The sequence below is a fragment of the Notechis scutatus genome, chromosome 2 (assembly GCF_049901735.1).
Source record: "Notechis scutatus isolate UNSWTSFEM ecotype Mainland chromosome 2, rNotScu1.2, whole genome shotgun sequence".
NCBI classification, from domain to species: Eukaryota; Metazoa; Chordata; class Lepidosauria; order Squamata; family Elapidae; genus Notechis; species Notechis scutatus.
In genome coordinates, this window is record NC_142010.1 from 1,693,641 (window position 1) to 1,719,195 (window position 25,555).

The 25,555-nt window shown below is 40.1% G+C and overlaps 1 protein-coding gene across 5 annotated transcripts in view; it reads left to right on the forward strand.

The window, feature by feature from the left end:
- The first annotated feature begins 983 nt into the window (after positions 1 to 983).
- LOC113426308 (uncharacterized) overlaps positions 984 to 25,555 on the forward strand; it is a 532,245-nt gene continuing 507,673 nt past the window's right edge. The window contains exons 1-3 of one of the 5 annotated variants that reach the window (XM_087954247.1): positions 984 to 1,127; positions 7,916 to 8,013; positions 17,718 to 24,328. In XM_087954247.1, coding sequence (XP_087810373.1) covers positions 17,932 to 19,239 — 1,308 coding nt within the window. In that variant the 5' untranslated portion in view covers positions 984 to 1,127; positions 7,916 to 8,013; positions 17,718 to 17,931 and the 3' untranslated portion in view covers positions 19,240 to 24,328. Of the gene's footprint in view, positions 1,128 to 7,719; positions 8,014 to 13,058; positions 13,801 to 15,146; positions 15,434 to 17,717; positions 24,329 to 25,555 lie in introns of those variants that run through there. The other 4 variants (XM_087954249.1, XM_087954248.1, XM_087954250.1 and 1 more) reach the window with 4 other exon arrangements.

Below are 25,555 nucleotides of genomic sequence, written 5' to 3' on the forward strand. Positions count from 1 at the left end.
TCCTGCGATCCCAAATAAAGAATGATCGATCGGTAGGAAAATGGGATGGGGAATTTTCCTGCAGACTTTTTTTGGGGGATTTTCCCAAGGTCTCTGGTCTGCGGGATTTAAAATGATGAGCTTGGTGGTCCCTGATGTCCAAAAGGTTGGCGACCCCTGGTATAAACAGAGGCATAGAATCAAAATCGTGTGAAGTATTAGTACTACCTTATAAAATCTTAGTAAGACCACACCTGGAATACCACATCCAGTTTTGGTCACCACATTACAAAAAAGATGTTGAGACTTTGGAAGAAGTACAGAGAAGATTAACTAAGAAGATGAAAGGCCTGGAGACTAAAACATATGAAGAACGGTTGCAGGGGTTTGGCTAGTCTAGAGAAAAGAAGGACTAAGGGTGATATGATAGTAGTTTCCCAGTATCTGAGGGGCTGCCACAAGAAGAAGGGAACAACTTATTTTCCAAAGCACCAGAAAGCCAGACAAGAAACAATGGAAGGAAACTGATCAAGGAGAAAAGCAACCTGGAATTCAGGAGAAACTTCCTAGGACAATTAACTAGTGGAACAGCTTTGCCTTCAGAAATTGTGGGTGCTTCATCCCTGGAGGTTTTTAAGGAGAAACTGGGCAGCCACTTGTCTAAAATGGTATAGGGTCTCATGCTTGAGCAGGAGGGTGGACTTGAAGACCTCCAAGGTCCCTTCCAACTACTACCTTATTGCCCTTTCTTAGATCTAAGATCCATTATCAAATCATTTCAGAGGATAAATGAGTCCCTTTTTCTTGACAGACAGACAAGCAAACACACAAGAAGGCATAATATCCTTAGCGTTCTAAAACCATCAGGGGAGTTTTGCAGTGAACTAAGAGTTAAATGAACACATTTGTTAGTGTAAGCCTGTAAATGACACCATCAGGGGAGGGGAAAAAAGAAAGGAGGGGAAAAGGAATTTTTATAGAATTGTTCATACCATATCCATTTCACTTCTATTCAGGATATTCTGAGTATGAAATGTAGCAGAAAACCCATTACTATATACATATTTTTGTTCATATGTTCAGAAACAGGTTTTATTTTTTAACTCCAATTGGATTCCTAAACTTTCTGCCATGGCACTTGGAGGCAAGTATTTTTTTTTCTTAATTTGCATACTTTGAGAACAATTCCTATTAAATAGAATTAATGTCCATATAAAGTATGGACAGGAGATTGTTTTTCCTGACAAGATTAGCCAAAAGTATTCTATGAATAGAATAGAATAGAATAGAATAGAATAGAATAGAATAGAATAGAATAGAATAGAATAGAATAACAGAGATGGGAAGGGACATTGGAGGCTTTCTAGTCCAATCTTTTGCTCAGGCAGAAAACCCTATACCATTTCAGACAAATGTCTGTCCAATCTCTTCTTAAAAACCTCCAATGTCAGAGCACCTATAACTTCTCGAGGCAAGCTGTTCCACTGGTTAATTGTTCTAACTGTCAGGAAATTTCTCCTTAGTTCTAGGTTGCTTCTCTCCTTGATTAGTTTCCATCTATTGCTTCTCGTCCTGCCCTTAAGTGCTTTGGATTCCCTCTTCTTTGTGTTCTTTATTACAGTTAGTTAAAAGTACCTCCCTAACATTTAAATACACTTGATGCAGACATTTTGTTTCAATTTGTATAGTTGTCCATCTAGCATAATTGACTTGCATGCTTGTTTGTTGCATTCTAGGCTTGTTCAGATTATTTCCCAAATATTGTCATGTTTATACAGCACAACACAGAACAGGACATCTGTTTCCTGCCAGAAATTGCATTAATTTCCTTTTGGTTTCTCAGCTCCAGGCAGCAAATATCTTTAGCCAAATGACATAGTAGACAAATAAATATCAATTATCTATATACTGTATTTACTAATCCATCCTTGAATATTAAAATAATCTGAACAAGCCATTTGTCTTTTTGTCCACACTTCCAACATTTTGGACTTAAATTAGAATATATCTTAGCCAATGTCAGTCATCCAGGTCATGGTTGTCCCAAAGATGCTTTTCTGAAGGTTTGGGGTTTTTCTCCCCTTGAAAACATTTTGCTTCTCATCCAAGAAGCTTCTTCAGTGAAGAACAACTGAAGAAACTTCCTGGATGAGAACTGAACCATTTTCATGCAGAAAGTCCAGCTGCCTTTTGGAAAATCACCCTTGGGGTAGTGCTCTGAGTTCTTTCCATATGATCCTACTCATTTTTGAGCAACTTCTCTCTAGACCTTCAGCAAAGTAAAAAAAAAAAAAAAAGGATCAGCAAATCTCCATTTCTTTATTTTGGGAATAAAAGGAGGGATATTTTTGCTTCTCCAGTTAAACAGCACTCTGAAATGGAGCTTGACTTAAAATACAGTAGCCATTTGCCCAAAATTGCAGGGTCCAGAAAATAACGATGAAAGTTGAACTGGGCTTTTGTTGCTTAAAGAATCACTTTGTTGCTTAAATAATCACTTTCTTTTCTTATTACTTTCAATCATTTTTCCCTCCCTGTTAGGAACAATCAATCAATCAGAATAGAGCTGGAGGGAACCTTTGAGATCTTCTAGTCCAACCCACTGCTCAAGCAGGCGACCCTATACCATTTCAGACAAATAACTGTCTCTTCTTAAATACCTCCAGTGATAAAGTATCTATAATTCTTTAGGCAAGCTTTTCCACTGGTTAATTGTTTGCACTGTTAGAAAGTTTCTCCTTAATTCCAGGTTGCTTTTCTCCTTGATTAGTTTTCATTGTTTATTGTCCTGGCCTCTGGTGCTTTGGAAAATAAGTTGACCCTCTCCTCTTTGTGGCAATTTTTCTATTAAGTTAGGGTCAGGGTTAGGCCAAACCCTAATTAGTTTCAGTTCCTATCTTGTTGCATTATCGTAGCAGGTCTGCCTTTCTCTTATCTAAGCTTTTTTCTACCCTTTATATCATTTTTACCTTGGGAGATGTCCTGGGGTGGGCTGCTGTGGGTTTGCAGGGGTTCGGGAGATCCTCTAGCTAAGATTTTGCACAGATCGGACAACCCCCAAATCCGACTCCAGGATGGCCCTGCCCAACCTGCCCCAGCCCTCCTAAGGAGTCCCCACACAGCTCATTTTGGATGCAGGTAAATGCAGGGCACGTGAGGAGGCTCAGGGAGGGTGAAAAACGGGCCTCTCAGAAGTTCAGGAAAGCTGGAAATGGGCCCGTTTCTGGCTTCCAGAATGCCTCTGGAGCCTGGGAAGGCTGCTTTTGCCCTCCCAGAGGCGCGAAGGAAGCCTCCGGAGCCTGGGGAGGGCAAAAGTCACCCCCTCAAACACACCGTGGTGTAGAAGGCTGACTAGTCCATGCCCACCCTGGCCACGCCCACCCAGCAACTGGGCAGAGAACCCGTTTCAAAATTTTGGAAGCCCACCCCTGAAGATGTCCAAACTGTGTGTTAGAAAAGAGGTGTGGAGGGTCAAACCCTCCTCATTCTTACTCCTGGACCCTGACTGATAGATCTTTTCCTTACTGGCTGATGAAAATGGTTAGCAGCACAACCAGAAAACCAAAGAAGAACAACTTCATTTCACCTGAAGTGTTTGACATAGTCATCATAAGACATTCATTAGTGTTTCAATAATAAGAATAATGATTTTAAATATCATAGTCTCCCTTTTTAATGTAAGATGTTCTGGAGTCGTAAAATAAATAATAACAGAAACAATAGAACAGTGTTTTTCATCACATGTACATTTATTGAATTGTTTGCCTGAGGTTACTGACTATGGAGGTGAAAGTCCAGGGTTTTTATTAACGAATCAAACCAAATAACTTTACTGCAGTCATTAACCAGCAGAGGATTTTGTTTTAAAATGATGGTTGTGATGATAGAAGCGCACTACAAGTTTTCTTGTTGGAATCCAGCTCCTATTTGTTTCCATTATATTCAGCTGACATACTCATAAATCAAACTGACAGAGGGATAAAAAGCAAGATCACCTGAAGTGTTAATACCACTTTATAATGCCTTGGTAAGGCCACATTTGGAATACTGCATCCAGTTTTGGTCGCCACAATGTAAAAAAGATGTTGAGACACTAGAAAGAGTGCAGAGGAAAGCAACAAAGAGGATTAGGGGACTGAAAGCTAAAATATTTAAAGAATGGTTGCTGGAATTGGATATTCTAATTCAATGGGGGGGGGGAGACTAGGGATGATATGATAGCAGTCTTCCAATATCTCAGGGGCTGCCCCAAAGAAAAGGGAGTCAAGCTATTCTCCAAAGCACTTGAGGACAGGACAAGAAGCAATGGGTGGAAACTAATCAAGGAGAGAAACAACCTAGTACTAAGGAGAAATTGTCTGACATTTAAAACAATTAATCAGTGGAACAGTTTGCCTCCAGAAGTTGTGTGTGCCCCAACACTGAAGATTTTTTAAAGAAGAGATTGGGCAACCATTTGTCTCAAATGGTGTAGGGTTTCCTTCATGAACACCTGGTTGGATTAGATGACCTCCATAATCCCTTCCAACCCCGTTATTCTGTTATTCTATTAAAGTTAAAACAGGAAAGGATCTTTAAATATCCCAAAGTCCACAGTCCTCTACTGGTCCTTTGCAAATATTTTTTTAAACTTATTTTTATTAATTATATTCAGTTCACAGGACACTCAAGATGGTGAATCATCATGAAAAAAAGTTAAAGCTGAAACTGAAACAGCTTAAACACCGTAGCACTAATCAGCCTCAAATGATTTGTATATAGTAGCAATAGATAAACATTCCTGAGAAGGGAGTTTTTGCCTATTTATAATTGAACCTCTCAAATAGCAGGCTCTTTTTTTTTTTGCTTTCTGGCAATGGAAACAAGCTGCTAGGCCTGTATTCCAGGGGGCAAAAAAATGACACTCCTGCATGGCTCCCCATCACAGTGTAGGTCACAGTGGTGGGATTCAATTTTTTTTTTTTTACTGCCGGTTCTGTGGGCATGGCTTGGTGGGCGTGGCAGGGGAAGGATACTGTAAAATCTCTAGTCAGAGGTGGTATTTGCTGGTTCTCCAGACTACTCAAAATTTCCACTACCGGTTCTTCAGAACTGGTCAGAACCTGCTGAATATTACCTCTGGTAGGCCACAGGTGTCAAACTCACCCCATCACGTGACGTTTCATGACGTTTTTCCCATTCTCGGAGCTGGGGTGGGCGTGGCCTATGTGTGACATATCTGGCCTTTGGGCCACCAGTTTGACACCCCTAGTGTAGGCTGACTACGCAGGACAAAAACAGCCTTGGTTGAAGTAACCAAAATACATTGCATACAACATAGAATAATAGAGCTGGAAGGGATCTTGGAGGTCTTCTAGTCCAACCCCCTGCTTGAGCAGGAGACCCTACAGCAGGGGGTCTTCAAACTTGACAGCTTTAAGACTTGTGGACTTCAACTTCCAGAATTCCTCCTCCAGTCATGTTAGCTCAGGAATTCTGGGAGTTGAAGTCCACAAGTCTTAAACTTGCCAAGTTTGAAGACCCTTGCCCTATACATTCCAGACAAATGGTTCTCCAGTCTCCTTTTGAAAGCCTCCAGTGATGGAGAACCCACAACTTCTGAAGGCCAGGTGTTCCATTAGTTAATTAGGAAGGGAAAGGGGATTTTTTGCCTCTTGTGGAAGAATATAATAAGAGTATATGAGCTGTGGAAGCATAGTTTTATGTCCTTCATGTAAGACTAGCCTACTGATTTACACTTCTCCCACCTTTTCCACATAAGTTCTCCACAATAATTGTATTTCTATTTAAATGTATCAGCCACAAAATTACATTACTTGACAATTTTGTAAATGTGGTAAGTATGTTATTGTGGAGACTAATAAATAGCCCCAATCCTGTATATGAACATTTGAGAAGGGGATTTCTTTATGAAACTAACTATAGCTAGTGCTCAACTTACAACAGTTCATTTACTGACCATTCAAAGTTACAACGGTACTGAAAAAAAGTGACTTATGACAAGTGGTTGGATTCAATTTTTTTTACTACCGGTTCTGTGGGTGTGGCTTGGTGGCTGTGGCAGGGGAAGGATATTGTAAAATCTCCAGTGAGAGGTGGCATTTGCCACTTCTCCGAACTACTCAAAATTTCCGCTACCAGTTCTCCAGAACTGGTCAGAACCTGCTGAATACCACCTCTGCTTATGATCCTTTTTCATGTTTACAACCATTGCAGCATCTGCATGGTCACATGATCAAAATTCAGATGCTGGGCCACTGACATTTGGGATCATGGGATCCCCTTTTGTGACCTTCTGACAAGCAGTCAATGGGGAAGCCGGATTCACTTAACAACCGTGTTATTAAGTGACTGATTGCAGTGATTCACTTCACAACTGTGGCAGAAAAAGTTGTAAAATGAGGTAAAATTCACTTAACAACCATCTTGCTTACCAACAGAAATTTGGGGCTCATTTGTGGTCGTAAGTCAAGCACTACCTGTAAAGCAATATTTAAATCAATGAAACCAAGCCAAAGAAAAGCTGCTTTCATTTATGTGCCATGATCTAATGCTATCCCAAAGGTGCTTTTTCAGGAGGCAACTGGACTTTCTTGTTTTTCTTTGAAGACGTTTCGCTCCTCATCCAAGAAGCTTCTTCAACTCTGCATGAGAAGTGAAATGTCTTCAAAGAAAAAAACAAGGAAGTCCAGTTGCCTCCTGAAAAAGCACCTTTGGGACAACAATGACCTGGATGACTGAGAACAGGGGTGGCATTCTACAGGTTTGGACCAGTTCTATAGAACCGGTTGTTATGATTCTGTGCAGTTCAGAGAACTGGCAAATCATGCCTCTGGCTGGCCCGGCCCCTCCCCCTCCCCACCCAGTCAGTCCTTATCGCATATGCATGACATTGTATGCATGCCCGACATCGCTGACTGCATTCTCCCCTGCCCAGTCACTCGTTAATGTATTTCTCCCCCCCTCCTGACAATCAGCTGTTCCGACGATCAGCTGTGCTGGGATCCCCCTCGCTGTCTTACTGCTTGGCCCAGAAGGCTTTCCTAAGGCCCAGGAGGCAAAAAGGGGCACACGTGGGGGGGGGGGGGAGCTGCAAATATTTTTACTACCGGTTCTGTGGGCGTGGCTTCATTTTTTTTATTTTATTTTTTTGCAGCACTCCCTCCCACGCTCCATTTGTTTTTGCCTTCTTGGGTCTCAGGGAAGCCTCCTAGGAGCTTTCCCTAAGGCCCAGGAGGCCAAAAAATGGAGCACCGGGTGGTGGGGGGGAGTGCTGCGCAACCCACCGGCGCTCCGTTTTTGGCCTTCCTGGGTCTCAGGAAAGCCTCCTGGGAGCAAAAATGCCTCCTCACAAGAGGCTTCCCTGAGGCCCAGGAGGCAAAAAAAAAAAATAATGGCGCGTGGGAGGGAGTGCTGCAAAAAATAAAGGAAGCCACGCCCACCCAGCCACATGGCCATGCCCACCTAGCCACTCCCACCTAGCCACGCCCACAGAACCAGTAGTAAAAATATTTGCATCCCACCCCTGACTGAGAATATATACAGACTATTATCTAATGCTAATTGTCTGTCTAATGCTTCAATCCTAGGGATTTTAGGACTGAGTGTCAGGGATTGTATGGTAGATGGGTTTCTCAGCTGAATTATTCTCAGCTTCAGGAGGTGCCTGGTCCCTGCTGCTGAATGCAGCACTATCAGATTTGAAAATCTGCTCCTTGGAAAGTCCCCAAAGGAAGTGTAGCAGGGTGTGGACTGATTCGCACATGCTTCCTGCCCTGAACACTGAGGAAAATTAAAACTTCTGCAATGGTAAAGCCCCAGGAGGGATTTTTTGCTTGGTTTAAACAAACCCAGCCCATTGTGTAGAAACGTCAACACACTCCAAGAGTGCTTTCCTTGTAAATCTCAATGCGCACTTATGCTGTTGTACAGGTAGGAATAGCCGTGCAAACTTTAACAAGTAAACTTGCACGAAGCGTGTTCATCTATTCACCTGTCTTCTGCCACACTTGCAGCGCTGATCCGATGTCTGAGGTATGTATTTGCAATCAACATATGAATGTTTAGCTCTATGCGGTCGTTGTTGTAGATTATGTTATTCACAGGAAATGATTTGGAAATAAGAGTGCAATTCTACAGGGAAGGACTACAATATATTTTTGTATTTTTGAGTTTAGGCAGAAAAGATGGGTGGTACAAAAGACCATGTAAGACCTGCATAAGTATAGAACATCTGTCTAGAATTATTATTTTTGTTCTCTCACAGTATTTAAACACATTGAAGCTAATGGAGGTTTGAATTGTGAGAAATGCTGAGCCCATAAAAGGAGCTTTGTACTAAAAAAAAAAAAAGCTAATAAACTTGATTGCAGGAAATATGATTTCAGCAACAGAGTGGTCAATGCCTGGAATACTCTACCCGACTCTGTGGTTTCTTCCCCAAACCCCAAAAACTTTAACCTTAGACTGTCTACTATTGACCTCACCCCTTCCCTAAGAGGCCTGTAGGGGGCGTGCATAAGCACGCCAACATGCTTATCGTCCCTGTCCTATTGTTTCTTTTTTTTTAAATTCATATCCATTTCATGTATTCATAACCATGTTTATACTTATACCTGTTATCTAATACTTGCTTGACAAAATAAAATAAATAAATAAATAAATGGCTGTATATAGCCTTCAGCTTCAGAGGGAGTTAACTAGAAGAGTGTTGTGCACTCACTTTTTCTCTCTCCCTCCTTCCCTCGCTTCTTCTCTTTCTCTCCCCCATTTTTTTTACCTTCAACCTTCCTGAATGAATTTGGAAGGCCACTGTATGATACAGAACCTTAGACTAGAATCGATCCGCAGGGTTCTTGTACCTTCTTATTTAATAAGAAAGGAGTTGGCAACCTGATGCTTTAGTCACATACAGATAATCCTCAGAATCAGAATTAGAGCTGGAAGAGGCCTTGGAGGTCTTCTAGTCCAGCCCCCTACTCAAGCAGGAGATCCTTGATTTACAAAAGTTCATTTAGTGAGCAAACGAAGTTATAAGATTAAAAAGGTAACTTATGACTGTTTTTCATGCTTAGGATCATTGCAGTGTCAAAATCGAAATTGACATATGTGTAGCCATTTTGATTAGATTTAGTATATAGTATATATTCTTTTTCTTACTTTCTTTTTGGCGGTCATGGAGGAAGGGTTTCAGGCTTGCCACATTCCTAAGAGGGGGGAGGAGTGGAGATAGAGAGAGTTGTTTAGGCTAGGTGGTTCTTCTTCCTGTGGAAAAACGAGCTGACCTTGCTCAGGCCCCTTGAGGTGCAGATTTATGACATCAAGCAATGTTGAATTACTTCTATTGGAGAATGTGACTTTGTGGGGTTGTTTCTAACATCTAATATTGTGCGGTAAAACCTGACATGCAGTACCTCCCATGGTCACGTGATCAATATCCAAACATTTAGCAACTGACTCATATTCATGACGGTTGCACTGTCCTGTGGTCATGTGATCCCTTTTGAGACCTTCTGGCAAGCAAAGTCAATGGGGAGGCCCGATTCACTTAACAACCACGCTATTAACTTAACAACCGCAGTGATTCACTCAATATCTGTGGCATGAAAGGTCGTAAAATGGAGCAAAACTCGCTTAATAAATGTCTCGCTTAGCAACAAAAATGTGCCGCTCAATTGTGGCTTTAAGTTGAAGGCCAACTATATTTAGAGTTGAAAGGGACCTTGTAGGTCATCTAGTAAAAACCCCCACCCAAGCGGGAGACCCTACACCATTTCTGACAAATGGCAGCCCAATCTCTTCTCGAAAGTCTCAAGTGATGGCACTCCCACAACTTCTGAGGGCAAAGCTGTTCCGTTGGTTGATTGTTCTCACTGTCAGAGAGTTTCTCCTTATTTCCAGGTTGTAGAGTTGTAATTGCAGGAATGTTCCTATCTTGGATGGCAAACCTCAGATAAAGAATGTTTCCAAGCAATTACAACTCAGGCAAACAAAGTCACTAATCTAAAGGAGGATTAGAGAGAGGAAGTAAACATGTGTTAGACTTTAACTAGAGATAATTAATTGTATTAATTACTATGCTAAACAGCAACAAAAGTTAAGCAATAACCAAAGTTAACCAATGTTGGAGGATTACTAAAAATGTGTAATAAATGCAAGACTAGATTCCAATAAAGATCATCATGATTCAGTTGATCATGATCAAACCCCTCGACTGCCTCGTCATTACAACACCAAGTTAAATCACTCCTTATTCAGTTTCCATCCATTATTCCTTGTCTGGCCTACAGGCGCTTTAGAAAATAGCTTGACCCCTTCCTCCCTGTGGCAGCCCCTCAAATATTGGAAGACTGCTATCATGTCTCCCCTGGCCCTTCTCTTCACTAGACTAGCCAAGCCCAGTTCCTGCAACCGTTCGTTGTATGTTTTAGCCTCCAGTCCCCTAATCATCCTGGTTGCTCTTCTCTGTACTTTTTTTAGAGTCTCAACATCTTTTTTATAATGTGGTGAACAAAACTGGATGCAGTACTCTAAGTGTGGTCTTACTAAGGCTTTATAGAGTGGTATTAGTACTTCCCTTGATCTTGATTGTATCTCTCTGTTAATACAACTTAGGATTGCATTAGCTTTTTTGGCTGCTGCTGCACACTGCTGGCTCATATTTAGCTGGTTGTCCACTAAGACTCCAAGATACCTCTCACAGTTACTGCTATTGAGCCTGGTTTCACCCAGTCTATATGTGTACTTTTGTTTTTCCTTGCCTAAGTGTAGGACTTTACTTTTCTCTACATTGAATTTCATTTTGTTAGATACGGCCCAGTGTTCTAGTCTGTCAAGATCCATCTGGTTCTTGAGCCTATCTTCTTGGGTGTTAGCTATTCCTTGCCAGCTTAGTATTGTCTGCAAATTTAGTAAGTTCCCCTTCTATTCCCTCACCTAAGTCGTTAATGAAGATATTGAAGAGTACTGGGCCTAAGAAGGAACCTCGTGGCACCCCACTGTTTACTTCCCTCCATGTAGACTTAGACCCATTAAGGACTACTCGTTGAGTATGGTTTTCCAGCCAGTTGTGAGTCCATCTGGTGGTGATGCTATCTATTCCACTTTTTTCTAGCTTACTAAGAAGTAGGTTGTGTGGTCTACTTTATCGAATGCCTTGCTGAAATCTAAATATATTATGTCCACAGTATTTTGCTGGTCTACTAATTTAGTCACTGTGTTGAAGAATGAAATAAGATTGGTTTGGCATGATCTGTTCTTAACAAATCCATGCTGACTGCTAGTTATTACTTTACTTGTTTCCAGATGTTGGCAGATCTGTTTTTTTATTATCTTTTCCAGTATCTTCCCAGGTATTGATGTTAGGCTGATTGGTCTATAGTTTCCTGGGTCTGTTTTCTTTTTCTTTTTTGAAGATGGGAACCACATCATCTCTTTTCCACTCCTCTGGTAGTTCCCCGGTGCTCCAGGATTTTTGAAAGATATGGTGCAGTGCTTCTGAGATGACCTCTGCCAGCTCCTTTAAAACCCTGGGATGTAATCCATCAGGCCCCGGTGATTTGTTTTCATCAAGATCAGGCAGGTATTCTCTTATTATTATTTTTGCTTATTTTAACTTTTATTTCTGGTCTGTCTTTTACAATTATGTTTTTGGTGGGTTGAGCTGTGGGGGGGGGGGGGTTGCGTGAAGACTAATGCAATGAATGAGTTAAGCAGTTCTGCTTTCTCTCTGTTGTCTGTTACTTCCTTGCCATCTTCTTTATTTAGTGGATCGACTGTTTCCTTGATTTTTCTTCTTGTTATTTTATGTTGGAAGAAACTTTTTTTATTATCTTTGACTTTTGTTACTAGTCTTTGTTCGTCCTGAGCCTTTGCTATCCTAACTTCGTCTTTGCAGATTCTGGCTATCTGCTGATATTCTGCCTTAGTTTTATGTCCTTCTTTCCATTTTTTGTACTTGTCCTTTTTTTCTTTCAATTTGCCAGAGAGATCTTTGTGCAGCCATGCTGGTTTCTTCTTGGATTTCTTGTTTTTCTTTCTCAGTGGTATTCTGCTGGTCTGGGCTTCCATGATCATACTTTTTAGAGTTTCCCAAGATTCTTAAGTTTTTTTCCCCTTTAGCATTTTCATCCATGGAATCTTTCCCAAGTTCTCTCTGAGTTTATTGAAATCAGGTCTTTTAAAATCCAAAACTCTGGTGTCATTATGTTCTGTTGCTTGTGTTTGTGTTATGTTGAATGTATGTATGACATGGTCACTCTCACCCAAGGTTCCTGCAGTTTCAATTCCCTTTATCACTTCTTCTCTGTTTGTAAGAATTAAGTCCAGTATGGCTGTCCCTCTAGTTTCACCCTCTACTTTTGGACAACAAAGTTGTCAGCTAGGTTAATTAGGAACTTATTTGATTTTTCACTTGGTGCAGAATTAGTTTTCCAATTGATATCAGGATAATTGAAGTCTCCCATTACTATTGTTTTGTGTTTCCTGCATATATTTGTTAGTTGGCTGGCAAAAAGGACATCTATTTTTTCTGCTTGATTGGGTGGTCTATAATATACACCTATGGCCATGACATTTTTTTTCTTTTATATTGACCCATATGCATTCTAGGAGGTTTTCATCTTTGGTTTCATGCATTTCTGTAGCAATATAGTGGTCCTTTACATACAGTGCAACTCCACCTCCTCTTTTATGGGGTCTGTTTGTTTGTTTTTTTGAATAGTTTGTATCCTTCTACCAGTATGTTCCAGTCATGGGTTTCCCACCAAGTTTCTTTTGTTCCAACTATATCATATTTACCTTCATGTATTCATAGTTTGAGTTCACCCTGTTTGTTCCCCAGACTTTGTGCATTTGTATATAGGCACTTGAGATTTTTATGTCTGACACTGTGTTTACTGTCTCCATAACCTGTGTTGTGCCTGCCTGCCCCTACTTTCTTGCCACCTGTTTGATTAATGCACTTGGTATGGCACTCACTTTTAAATGATTGGGTTTGGTTGGTATCAAGGTTGATAATCTTACCTGCACAAACATCTATTTTGCATGCACTGGTGTCCTTATTAGTTTTAGGTTGCTGGGGACAGAAATGTTATGAATCCATTAATTCTCTGTCCCCGCTGATCAGTTTAAATGTTTATCCAGGAAATCTGTGAATTTAATGCCAAGTAACTCAGTCCCTTTCTTTGATGGATGCAAACCATCTCTTTTCTACAGTTTTTCATTGGACTAGCTGTAGACAACATGACTAATAAAACCAAAGCCTTCCCTTTTACACCACTCCTTTAGCCACACATTAAACTCTGCTACCTGCTGCCCTTTCCCTTTTTGTTCCTTGTATATTGGTAGAACCTCTGAAAAGATAAGCCTAAAGCCCATATTACTAAGTTCATACCCCAAGCTCTGGAAGTCTTTCTGAACAGAAAGTACATCCTTCTGGGACACATCATTTGTACCAAGATGTATAATAGCATCAACATCACAGTCCTTGCTGGCATTCTTGACTATCTTAAGAATACGCTTCTTGTCTCTGCTGGCAGTAGCACCTAGTAGACACCTGACCTCTTTCAAAACCTGAGTATCCTTTCCTAAATTTACATCCCTTACAATTGAGTAAGGGAAAAAAATTAAAGTAAATTTAAAGTAAGGGCAAAAGTTAACTGGTTATAATATAGATCTGCTTTTCCTTACTTGTACAGAAGCATGGATTTGGGGGTTAAAATAGGTCCAGAAGCCTGCCTTCTTTGCGTTGTCTTTAGATCCAGACTTGGCGGCTTCAGTCCCTCTGGTTAGTGCCTGGCAGCCTAATGAAGAAGGCTGTGGGTAAGTTGATTGACAAGACTGGCAACTGCTGGTGGGATTTTAATGGGAGGGAGGATTTAGGCAGGAATTTTGTCTTTTATTTGACTTGCTTACCTCCCTGTTTTATCTTTAGGTATGGCAGCTTCATCCTAGTCTCACATATAAATTTTCTCTGGTAATATCTCACTACTAACCAGAGCATACAAAACATTTGCTAGACCAATACTCGAATACAGTTCATCAGTCTGGAATCCTTATTACGTATGTGATATTAGCACAATTGAGAAAGTCCAGAAGTATTTCACAAGAAGAGTTCTCCACTCTTCTACTCGTTGTAGAATACCTTATGCCACCAGACTCGAAATTCTAAAACTAGAAAACCTTGAATTACGCCGTCTTCGGTCCGACTTAAGCACGGTATATAAAATCATACATTGCAATGTCCTACCTGTCAATGAATACTTCAGCTTTAACCATAACAACACAAGAGCACACAACAGATACAAACTCAAAGTAAACCGCACCAAACTTGATTGCAGGAAATACGACTTCAGCAATAGAGTGGTCAATGTCTGGAATACTCTACCCGACTCTGTAGTCTCTTCCCCAAACCCCAAAAACTTTAACCTTAGACTGTCTACTATTGACCTCACCCCTTTCCTAAGAGGTCTATAGGGGGCGTGCATAAGCGCACCAACGTGCCTACCGTCCCTGTCCTATTGTTTCTCTTATTCTTTTATTTTTCATATATGTACCCATTTCATATATTCACAACTATGTATACACTTGTACTTATTGTCTTGTAAACAATTGACAAATCAAATAAATAAATAAATAAATATTCTCTGGGTTCCTTCCATTAAACAGCGCCATCTAGTGGGTTCCAGGGGGTATAACTTCTGTGTTTTAGGGCCTGTCATATGGAACAGCCTGGGATTTGCAGTGGGAAGTTCAACAGGTGTCAAAGGGAGCCAAGAACAGTGTTTCTCAACCTTGGCAGCTTAAAGATATGTGGACTTCAACATAGTTGGCTAGGGGATTCTGGGAGTTGAAGTCCATTAGCCCAGAGGGTCATCTGCCGAATGAACTGGCTGGTGGAACAGACTGTAGTTTTAGAGTTCAGCAAGGACATTGGTTAGAAGTGCTGGAAACTAAGAAGTTGAAAAAAATAGTTATTTTTCCTTCGTTCAGCATCTCTTATCACCCTTGCATTGTCATTTGATTCTCTCAATCTTTTTATACAGGGGTCTTCAAACTTGACAGTTTTAAGACTTGTGGACTACAACTCCCAGAATTCCTCCATTATTCATGTTAGCTCAGGAATTCTGGGAGTTGAAGTCCACAAGTCTTAAACTTGCCAAGTTTGAAGACCCTTGAATAAACTATCAACTCCATCATGTGGTGAATTGATTGCATTCCTTTGCCATCTGAACTTGTGCTTAAACCATGTCTTCAAAAGTTATGTTTTTGAGCCAGTCCTCATCAGCCACAATTATTATTCATTCTAGAGTCACTTTTTCCATACACTCTGATCTTGTACTAACCAATCTACTCATGCTTTCTAGCAAAATATTTTTCTCTCCTATTTCAGGTTAATTCAGGATGTCATAAAATGTCCCTTCAAAATCTTCCATCATCTTTCTTTCATTGGAAGGTAAAATGCAATTATCACCAACCTAGGAATTTCTACTTCAACCATTTAGATATCACCACAACAACCTAAACACCAATGTATATTTCCTGAAATATCTCTCAGACTTTTCATACATGACTACATTCACTTCCCTGAACATATTAAGGAACTCCATAAGATTATTAAGGAGAAACTTCCCAACAATGAGGACAATTAACCAAGTGGAACAGCTTGCCTTCAGCAGCTGTGGGTGCTTTATCACTGGAGGCTTTTAAGAAGAGAGTGGACAGTCACTTGTATAAAATGGTATAGGGTCTCCTGCTTGAGCAGAGGGCTGGACTAGAAGTCCTCCGAGGTCCCTTCCAGCTCTATTCTGATTGACTTTAAGATTGATTACATTCTTGTCCCCTCCCTTTTGGAAAGGCTTCAAGTCAAGTCTTGATTCCTCATAATTGTGTGGAGTAGTGCCTGTGCTTCTTAGTACAGACAGGTTAATGTTGAATAATTTTTACTAACAGTTTCCCTGTTTCAACTCGTGATCATGAGTTGCTTGAGAAGAGGTAAGAGGTTATTATGAAGAAGGAGGAGGGATATTCAGGATCAAGCTTCTGTTTGTCCTGAATATTTAATAATTACTCTAGGAGATGACCAGATTGAGCCTGAGGGAGGGATCAAACAGGTCATCAGTCTCAAATCTCTTCATGCAAGCATTAGCATACAATAAACCTATATTTTTTAATCTGCTTGGACTCCTGATTTCCTTGACAGTCACTCTGTTTTAGCCCTACCTATAGCTCAAGTTTATGACTGTGGAGTAAAATATAGAAAACCTAATGTGTGTGTATATCTATATATCTACATCTATATCTATCTATATCTATCATCAGGTAGTCCTCGACTTTTGACTACAATGGAACCCAAAACTTCTGTTGTTAAGTGGGACATTTGCTAAGTGTGTTTTGCCCCATTTTACGACCTTTCTTGCCACAGTTGTTAAATGAATCACTACAATTGATAAATTAGTGACCTGGTTGTTAAGTGAATCAGGCTTCCCCATTGACTTTTTTTTTGTCAGAAGGTCACAAAAGATGATCACTGAACCTTGGCTTCTGATAAATATGAACCAGTTGCCAAGAATCTGAATTTTGATCACATGATTATGGGGATGCTGCAATGGTCATAACTGTGAAAAGTGGTCCTAAGCCACTTTTTCAGTGTCATTATAACTTTGAACAGTCACTAAATGAACTGTTGCAAGTCAAGCACTATCTACCTACCTATCTACCTACTTATCTATCATCATCTATATCTATGCCTTTACCTTTATGTACCATCTACCGTATTTGCCGGCGTATAAGACGACTTTTTTGCCCTGAAAACATGCCTCCAATTGGGGGTCGTCTTATATGCCGGGTCGTCTTATACGCCGGCAAATAGTAATTGGGAAGCACTGCGGCTGCCCGCGGCTGAGGCACTTTTGCGCACCGGGAATGACCCGTGAGCCGAAGGAGCCAGCCTTCTCCAGCTCCCAAGGAAAGCGGCTCGCACCGCCCAGGCTCCGCTGAGGTATCCGGCTGGGGCTGTCAGGAGTTGTTACCGCTGGCGCGGCTCCGCGCGGCCCAGTCCCGCGTTGCCTCAGGAAGGGAAAGGCAAAAAGGAAGAGCCGCGCGGCGCTTTGCAATGGCAGCAGCGGCTCTTCCTTTTGCCTTTCCCTTCCCGAGGCAACTCAGGACTGGAGCGCGCGAGCCGCACCAGCAGTAACAACAACTGACAGCCCCAGCCGGATACCTCAGCGGAGCCCGGGCGGTGCGAGCCTCGCTTCCTTGGGAGCTGGGAGAAGGCTGGCTGCTCCTTTCGGCTTCACGGGATTCGCTTTCCACGGTGCACAAAAAGTGCCTCAAAAAAAAAAGGGGGGCAAAAGTGGAAGGCGTGCGGAAGAGGGGCGAGTATATAACAAACTATATTTTGAGTGGAAATGTTGGGGGTCGTCTTATACGCCGGGTCGTCTTATACGCCGGCATATACGGTATGTGTTTTGTGTCTGTCTGTGTGTCTCTGTCTGTCTGTCTATCTATCTATCTATCATCTATATCTATGCCTTTACCTATATCTACCGTCTGTGTCTTTGTATCTGTGTCTATCTATCTATCTATCTATCTATCTATCTATCTATCTATCTATCTATCTATCATTCAACCAACAAGCAACTAAATAAATGTATAAATAAGCAGCTAGATAAATATGTATTTTTTTTAAAAAAAATCAATAAAATATTGTTTTCTTCCTTAAAAAAAAACAATTCCAGATAAACAGCATGCTAAATGTTCATCCTGAACTGTGAGCATTGATCTACAATCGGTATGAAGGATGATCCTTTGAAACCTAAGGCCTGAAATCTCAGACAAAAGAGACTGTAAATATTTTGATGTGGATTAATAAATAAGTCCCAAGCAATCAAGAGTATTTTTTTGAATGTAGTGCATTCAAATAATTTGGAGCCATTTCACAGCGGAAAGGCCATGGCCAATGTTTTTTCATCTTACATTTTCAAGCTGAAAATATTACTGTCACAGACACATCCCCTGAATGTTGACAGCTTATTCAAGGTGAAGAACATATGGGAGAATTTAGGAATGGATGAGGGGATGGGAAAATGTTTAGAAGAAGTAATAAAGAACTTTCCAAATGAACCTTCGTGGGTAATGAAAAATGCTCAGGTAGTTCTCAAGGGGGATGATGGGAAAGTGCTCTCTTTTACTTCAGGAAAAAAAGAATGGAAAATCAATGTTTCTGCTGGAGACTACAAGTTCCGTGTGAAAGCCCCATCAAAATCTGCATATCTGGCCAGATTACGGTCTCGGAAGCAACCCCTTAGCATTAGATATTTTAAAAAAGTGGAAGAAGACTTGAAGACATTTGGCCCATTGACTCCAGCTGAGAACAGTTGCTTCAAGATGGTCCACCAGCGGTTCCCCAAGAAATCAAGTGAAATACAAAATAATGCCCAGGTAAAATTCATCTTTGACATGGATGGAGAAAATGTGGAATATGTATTCATTTCAGGGAACGGAGATTACAAAATGGACATTACCCATTCCAATGGGCAACCTCAGTACCATGAATTACATGTAAGTTCAGGCAACAAACTAGAGAATTTCTCGTGTTCCCTTCCGACACTGGATGTTGATAACTTGGGGAGCATTAAAAGTGAATTAGCCCAAGGGAATTTGCTCACCGACAGCCTAAAATCATATTTTAATCACCTTGTGGATATATTGCCTGAATATTTTGAGGTAATTGATGAGAAGCTGCAAATTTATTTCACCTGCAATGAGCAAGGCCTATCTGTAAACTCCAAGTCTGGAGATTGGAAGATCATTGTACAGAGTAAAGACGGAACAGTAAATGTTGACTTCAGATTGTATACTTGGAAGCTGTTTTCAAAGCAGAACAAGGGTAAAACCCATGAGCTTACTGTGGAAAACCTGCAGGAAATGCGGAAAAAGGTCCGATATCTGAAGAAACTACCTAGGCGTGTCCATGACGCATTCAACAAAGCACTAGATGTATTTCGTGATGAACCATCATCTTTGCAAAAGAATGCTCACCTTATTATTCAATGTGACGAAGGAGAGATGGCTTTCATCTCTGGCAAAGGGAAGAACAAAATCGATATATTCTACCTTAAGGGCGTCATCCTTTGTAAGATATCTTGTACTTGGTTAATAACCATACTGAAGTTCTTACTGAGTTTGCATAAATCCATTCCAAAGATTTTGGAAACTGTAGTCCCAATAGCAGTACGTGCATTGCCAAGTTGTTTGTGATGTCCTTTTCATCAAGGCCATTACTTGGGACAAAGCCGTTTCAATGATAGTTAAATTGTATTCAAGGTGATTGCTGTAGGAACATCATTATTGCCACATGTTTTAAATCTGCATTAGAAACTTTTCCTAACAGGAACTCACTCAGTTGGTTCTTCCAATAGGCAGAGGATGTTGGTGTTTAGGTACTTGAAATTGACCCCATCAATTTAACTATTCTTTTAAGGCTGAATTTTAGGGCATATTCTGGACAAAACAAAAACCTTAGCTTTGGAGAAATTCATTTCAAGAAAGACCCCTTTATGTATATATTTTGTACTAATTTTCATCTAACTGATGCAGTGGTGGGATTCAATTTTTTAAAATACTGGTTTGGTGGGCGTGGTGTGCCTTGGTGGGCGTGGTGTGCCTTGGTGGGCGTGGCAGGGGAAGGATACTGTAAAATCTCCATTCCCACCCCACTCCGGGAGGAAGGTTACTGCAAAATCCCCATTCCCTCCCCACCCCACTAACCTGCTTTCCAGCTTTGTTCTCCTCTGCAGAGCAACAAAAGAAGACCCAGCCGATCAGCTGGGACTCAGGAGGCAGAGAATAGATGGGGGCGGGATCAGTAAGAGGTGGTATTTGCCAGTTCTCTGAACAACTCAAAATTTCCGCTACTGGTTCTCCAGAACTGATCAGAACCTGCTGAATACCACCTCTGAAACTGATGAGTGTGTCTATGTGCCTTGGAGTCAGTTTTGACTCCTGGAAACTGTCTGGACCAAACGCTGCAGTTTTCTTGACAAGATTTCAGAAGTACTTTGCCATTGTCTCCTTCCTAGAGTTGAGAAAGAGTAATTGACCCAAGGTCACTCAGCTGACTTTGTGCCCAAGGCAGGAATAGAGCTCACTGTGCCCTGATTTTTAGTCTGATGCCTCAACACTACAACATACTGGCTCTTGATAATGAGTAGCTAAACATGCATGTATTGTTTGTACATGGAGTTCCTTGCAACTGTGACCTGCGTGGATACTTTTTCCTTCCCTTTTGAGAAGGACCATGTTGGATCTACTTGAGATTTGGTTGCTTATGTCAATCATAAGGTTACTATAGTCTAGTTCAGTAGGTCCCTTCATGTTTGTATCTGGCTACTGTCTGTGTGTTCTGCTTATTTCATATTTCCCCTTTTTAACCAAACTCCCTCTATACCATGATTTAGCAGTGTTCCAGCATAATTACTATTTGATGGATTGGACTTCAAAGTTTTAAGAGAAACAGAAAAAAAAAGTTCCATTCAGGTAAAGTTTTTATTTGCTTTCTTCAGCAGTAAAAAAAACTAGTTTTCAGCTGTTAAGGTTAATAACAGAGATTTCAGGAGTAAACAAAAACAAATCCAGCCTCTACACCACATAATTTTGTGAAAAACTTTTATTTATTTATATTTTCTATTTCTTAACTGCCCATCTCCTTCAGAGAGGGGTTGTTTTCTCCACTTCTGTTCCTCTTACCAAAATATTTATAAAGTACTGAAGCTGAAATATTATTTTTCTGAAATTGTTTAAAATTTGGTAAACATATATTCCTAAAATTAATTTCGCACTTATCACCTCTTCAATCATTTTAAATTTTCAAAAAGACGCAGAAGTGGGAGCTGATAACACACATGATTTAAAATATTTCTGTATTAGGGATATTCCTAAAGCAGGGGAACAATTACAGATAATTTTAGAAAATTTGGCTAGTGCATGGTTTCAAATATGTCAAATATTGTACAGTATTTCACCAGAATCCTGAAAATGAGAATAAAAGCTACTATTACCTTGGTTAAATTTAAAATTAGGTTAATTCATCTGTAACAGATGAACTAGGAAGTTAATTCCTCTCTAAGAGATGAACTAGGGAGAATCACAAACATTTTTAAAAATGTTATTAAAAAGGCAAACTTCTTTGATAGGTTGAAAGCCATATAGGAACCAGATATAAAAGCCTCCTTACCTTTGATTTTATGGTTATCAATTTGACACAGAAAACCACTGAAATCAGTTATTAATAAATTCAATGAGTATTTTGCAAATATTTAAGGCTGAGATATAACCTACGTGACATTTTAGAGCATGAAGAGTGGAGAAGCCTTTGCTGGTTGTAACAAGGAAACACTTCGATATGGTGGTAAGAACATTGGAAGAGTGGACCAAAATAAGGCTATCAGCATTGTGATTATTTTAATCTTACCTGGTTTAAATGTATTATTTACTAGATCACTGGGTCATCATTTCTGAGATATTTCCTTACTTGAACAGAAAAACAAAATGACCACAGGTGGGAGCGGTTGCAACTTCCAAACTTCTTCCTGGCATGCTCACTGAGTTTCATTAAATTAAATTTAAAAAAAAATTAAAGTAAAATGTTATGTGAAATTTTTAGTTTAGTTTGTCACTGCACCTCGTATAACAAAATTAAATGCCATCTTCAGTGTACATTATAACTATAAAAATAAAACACAAACACACATCTTTCACATTCTATACAATTGAATCGAAAACCCCCGATACTGCATTAATATTGCACCGTACAGTAGAATTCAATATAGTTACTGCCCAGGCGTAGAAGCTGTTTTTCAGCCTATTTGTAAATGTGAAAGGACTCCTACATTGAGCAGGGGGTTGGACTAGAAGGCCTCTGAGGTCCCTTCCAGGTGGATTCTACTCTCTATGTTCTAAATCAGGGTTGTCAAACTCAAGGTCCGGGCGGGGGGGGGGGCAGATCCAGCCTGTGGGATGCTTAGATCTGACCCGCGGAATCACCCTGGAAACAGCAAAGGACCAGGCTGCAGTGCCTCTGCCAGGGAAAATGGAGCTCGCAAAGGTCGCATGCAATCCTTCCGAGCTCCATATTGGCTGGCAGAGGGTTGCAGAAGGCTGTTGCTGGAAACGGAACTCGGGAGCCCATTTTTGTTGGCAGAGCATTCGGGCCACCGCAGGCACTCCCAACAGGAGTGACGTTGAGTTGGCCACACCCATCCCAGCCCCCCCAAAAGGTCAAACACAACCCTGATGCGGCCCTCAATGAAATTGAGTTTGACACCCCTGTTCTAAATAGTTAACCGCTCCCCAATTTTATTTTTCTCAATGTTTTTCCTATTTGCTGAATCCAAGATACCTACCTTCGTGAGCCATTTTAAGACTTTGAAAAGCTTGGGGAAGATTATGTTTACCTAAACATCTTCCCGCTTTGTTCTTCCTGAATCCTGGATCAATGTTGCTTTTTTCCTCCATTGCATTTTTCTTCTTTTGCCTATTAAAGTCAATAGCTCAGTAATCAGGAGTTGTGGAGGGGAGAGAGAATGAAATATAGATATAGATATATGTTTTCTTAAGTTTTCACAGGTATTTATATGTATGGTATTCAGTTTTGTTCAGGTATTTTCCCTCGTCATTATAGTTGTGCTTTTAAAGCTGTGGTGATGTTTCGGCAGAATCTCATCTGCCATCATCAGGCTTGTGTATACACAATACACAAGCCTGATGATGGCAGATGAGATGAATGGGATTCCTTCCAGATGTGAAACTTAGGAATTGCCACCAAGTCCAATTCAATCACATAAAGATTACTTAGAAGAACTTAGAAAAGATACATTCATCAAGGGTCAAGAATCATAAGGTACGACACTTAATGATATAAGCAATCAAATCATGCTAGGAAGCAGTCCATATAAATCGTAAGGATACAAGCAACAAAGTTGCAGTCATACATTATCCCTAAATCATTCCAGCTATAAGATCTCCCTTCTGCCTCTGTGCCTCCTTGCCAATGGTTGGTATGCACACAAGGTCAAAGAACACAGTTATGCAATAAAGATAAATTAATGCAATTAAATGGGGAAAAAATAATTGCGAGTAAGAACTCACAGCCTGTGGTATGTCAAATATCAAATTTAGTCACCGGTAAGTCAAGAATTTGAGTCAAAATAGACCCCCAAAACTGGATTTGGCTTATCCATGGTTGAGCTTCATCTGTAAGTAAATACCATAATACTTTTTAAAAAGGATTCATATATACTCAAATATAAACTCATCAGTTTGGTGTAATGATTAAGGCATTAGGCTGCAAATTAGGAGGCTGTGAGTTCTAATCCTACTTTACTGACAACACCCAGCTGCATGGGTTTCGGTCCTTGGTCCAATCACTTTCTCTCAGTCCTAGGAAGGAGGCAATGGCAAATAATTCTGAAAAAAAAAACTTGCCAAGAAAAGACAGGGAAAGCCCATCTGCAGGTAAGGCAATCTTCACATTTCCAACCCAACAACCATATAAAAATGTGCCACCCACAGGTCAGCCAATCGTGAAAATTAAAGCATGAAAAATTTGAGGGTCAGTTTATTGTAGATGGGCTTATCTGCAAGAATATATGATCTGTTAAAATACATGCACCCATTACTATGTATGATGCTTAACATAGCAATAGCACTTAGACTCATATACCACTTCATAGTGTTTTACAGTTGTCTCTAAGTGGTTTAAAGTCAGAATATTACCCTCAACAATCTGGGTCCTCATTTTATCAATCTCAAAGTCAACCTTGAGATGGTGACAATCAAATGGCTGAGTCGGTAGAATTAGGCTGCAATACTGCATTCTAACCACTGCGTTATCAGGGCTTGAGGCATGGTATTTAAAATAAACATTTATTTATATTTACCAGTATCTAGTGCTATATCCTAATCCACAGTTATTCTTCCAATGAAATATTGCAACAAGAGATCACAATATTGCTGTTTAAGGTACGCATAGATTATCAAGGATACTAAAAAAGCAACTTTATGTAGACATTTTCCCTTCTTCCTTTTTTCCTTTTGCACTTTTTATTTTATATATATTCACGGGTACAGGGTAGATTTTCATGGGTACAGGTATGCAGATCTTGGCGTGTTGGGGTCTTTTCTCGTGTAAGATTGAGAGCATCTTGGCAACGTTTTGACGAGGTCCCACTCTCCATCTTCAGGCTGGTGCTTTCGGCTCGCACAAACACGAAGCCGAAAGCACCAGCCTGAAGATGGCGAGTGGGACCTCGTTGAAACGCTGCCAAGATGCTCTCAATCTTACACGGGAAAAGACCCGAACATGCCAAGACTTGTCTGTCTGTCTATCTATCTATCTATCTATCTATCTATCTATCTATCTATCTATCTATCTATCCATCCATCTATCTATCATCTATCTATCTATCTATCTATCTATCTATCTATCTATCTATCTATCTATCTATCTCTATCTATATCTATATCTATATCTCTATCTCTATCTCTATCTATAAAACTTTGTGTAGGTTTTTTTTGCATTTTTAAAATTTTAATAAAAGTATTATTTTTAAAAAGATAATAGTAAGGAAACTCCAAGTATGAAGTATAACAAGGCAATCATTTCAATAGCTCATCAAAGCATTCCAAAAGGCAGTTTTATTGCATTCTTTTTATCTTACCATTTCAAATGTTAATTAACCAAACCTATATAATCTGAGGAATATTTTGCTCTGGGGTCTTTTTTTCCTGCTGTAAGCGTATTTCAATAAAGTATACTTCATTGCACCTATCTCCAAAATGTTTGTTTTAATTTCATCCTTCCTTTAACCTCAGAACTCAACTGGTTATATTGCCAAGATCTGAAAAAGTAGTTGGCTTATTTAAAGCACAAATGAAGAATGATTGCAGGAATTGGGTAAATGTCTAGTCTAATGAAAAGGACTAGTGGTGACATGATAGCAGCGTTCCAATATCTGTCAGAGAGAAGTCAAAAAACACTGGACAGCCATTTGTCTGAAATGATATAGAGTCTCCTGCTCAACCAGGGAATTGAACTAGAAGATGGATGGATGGATGGATGGATGGATGGATGGATGGATGGATGGATGGATGGATGATGGATGGATGGATAGATGATAGATGGATGGATAGATGATAGATGATAGATGATAGATGGATGGATGGATGGATGGATGGATGGTTGGATGGATAGATAGATAGATAGATAGATAGATAGATAGATAGATAGATAGATAGATAAAATTCTTTATTGGCCAAGTGTGATTGGACACACAAGGAATTTGTCTTGGTGCATAAGCTCTCAGTGTACATAAAACAAAAGATACATTTGTCAAGAGTCAAGAATCATGAGGTACAACACTTTATAATAGTCATAGGGTACAATAAGCAATCAAATCGTACTAGGAAACAGTCAATAAAAATCATTAGGATACAAGCAAGAAAGTTACAGTCATGAAGACCTCTAAGTTCGTTTCCAACACTATTATTCTATATTATATTATTCTAATCTCCAAAG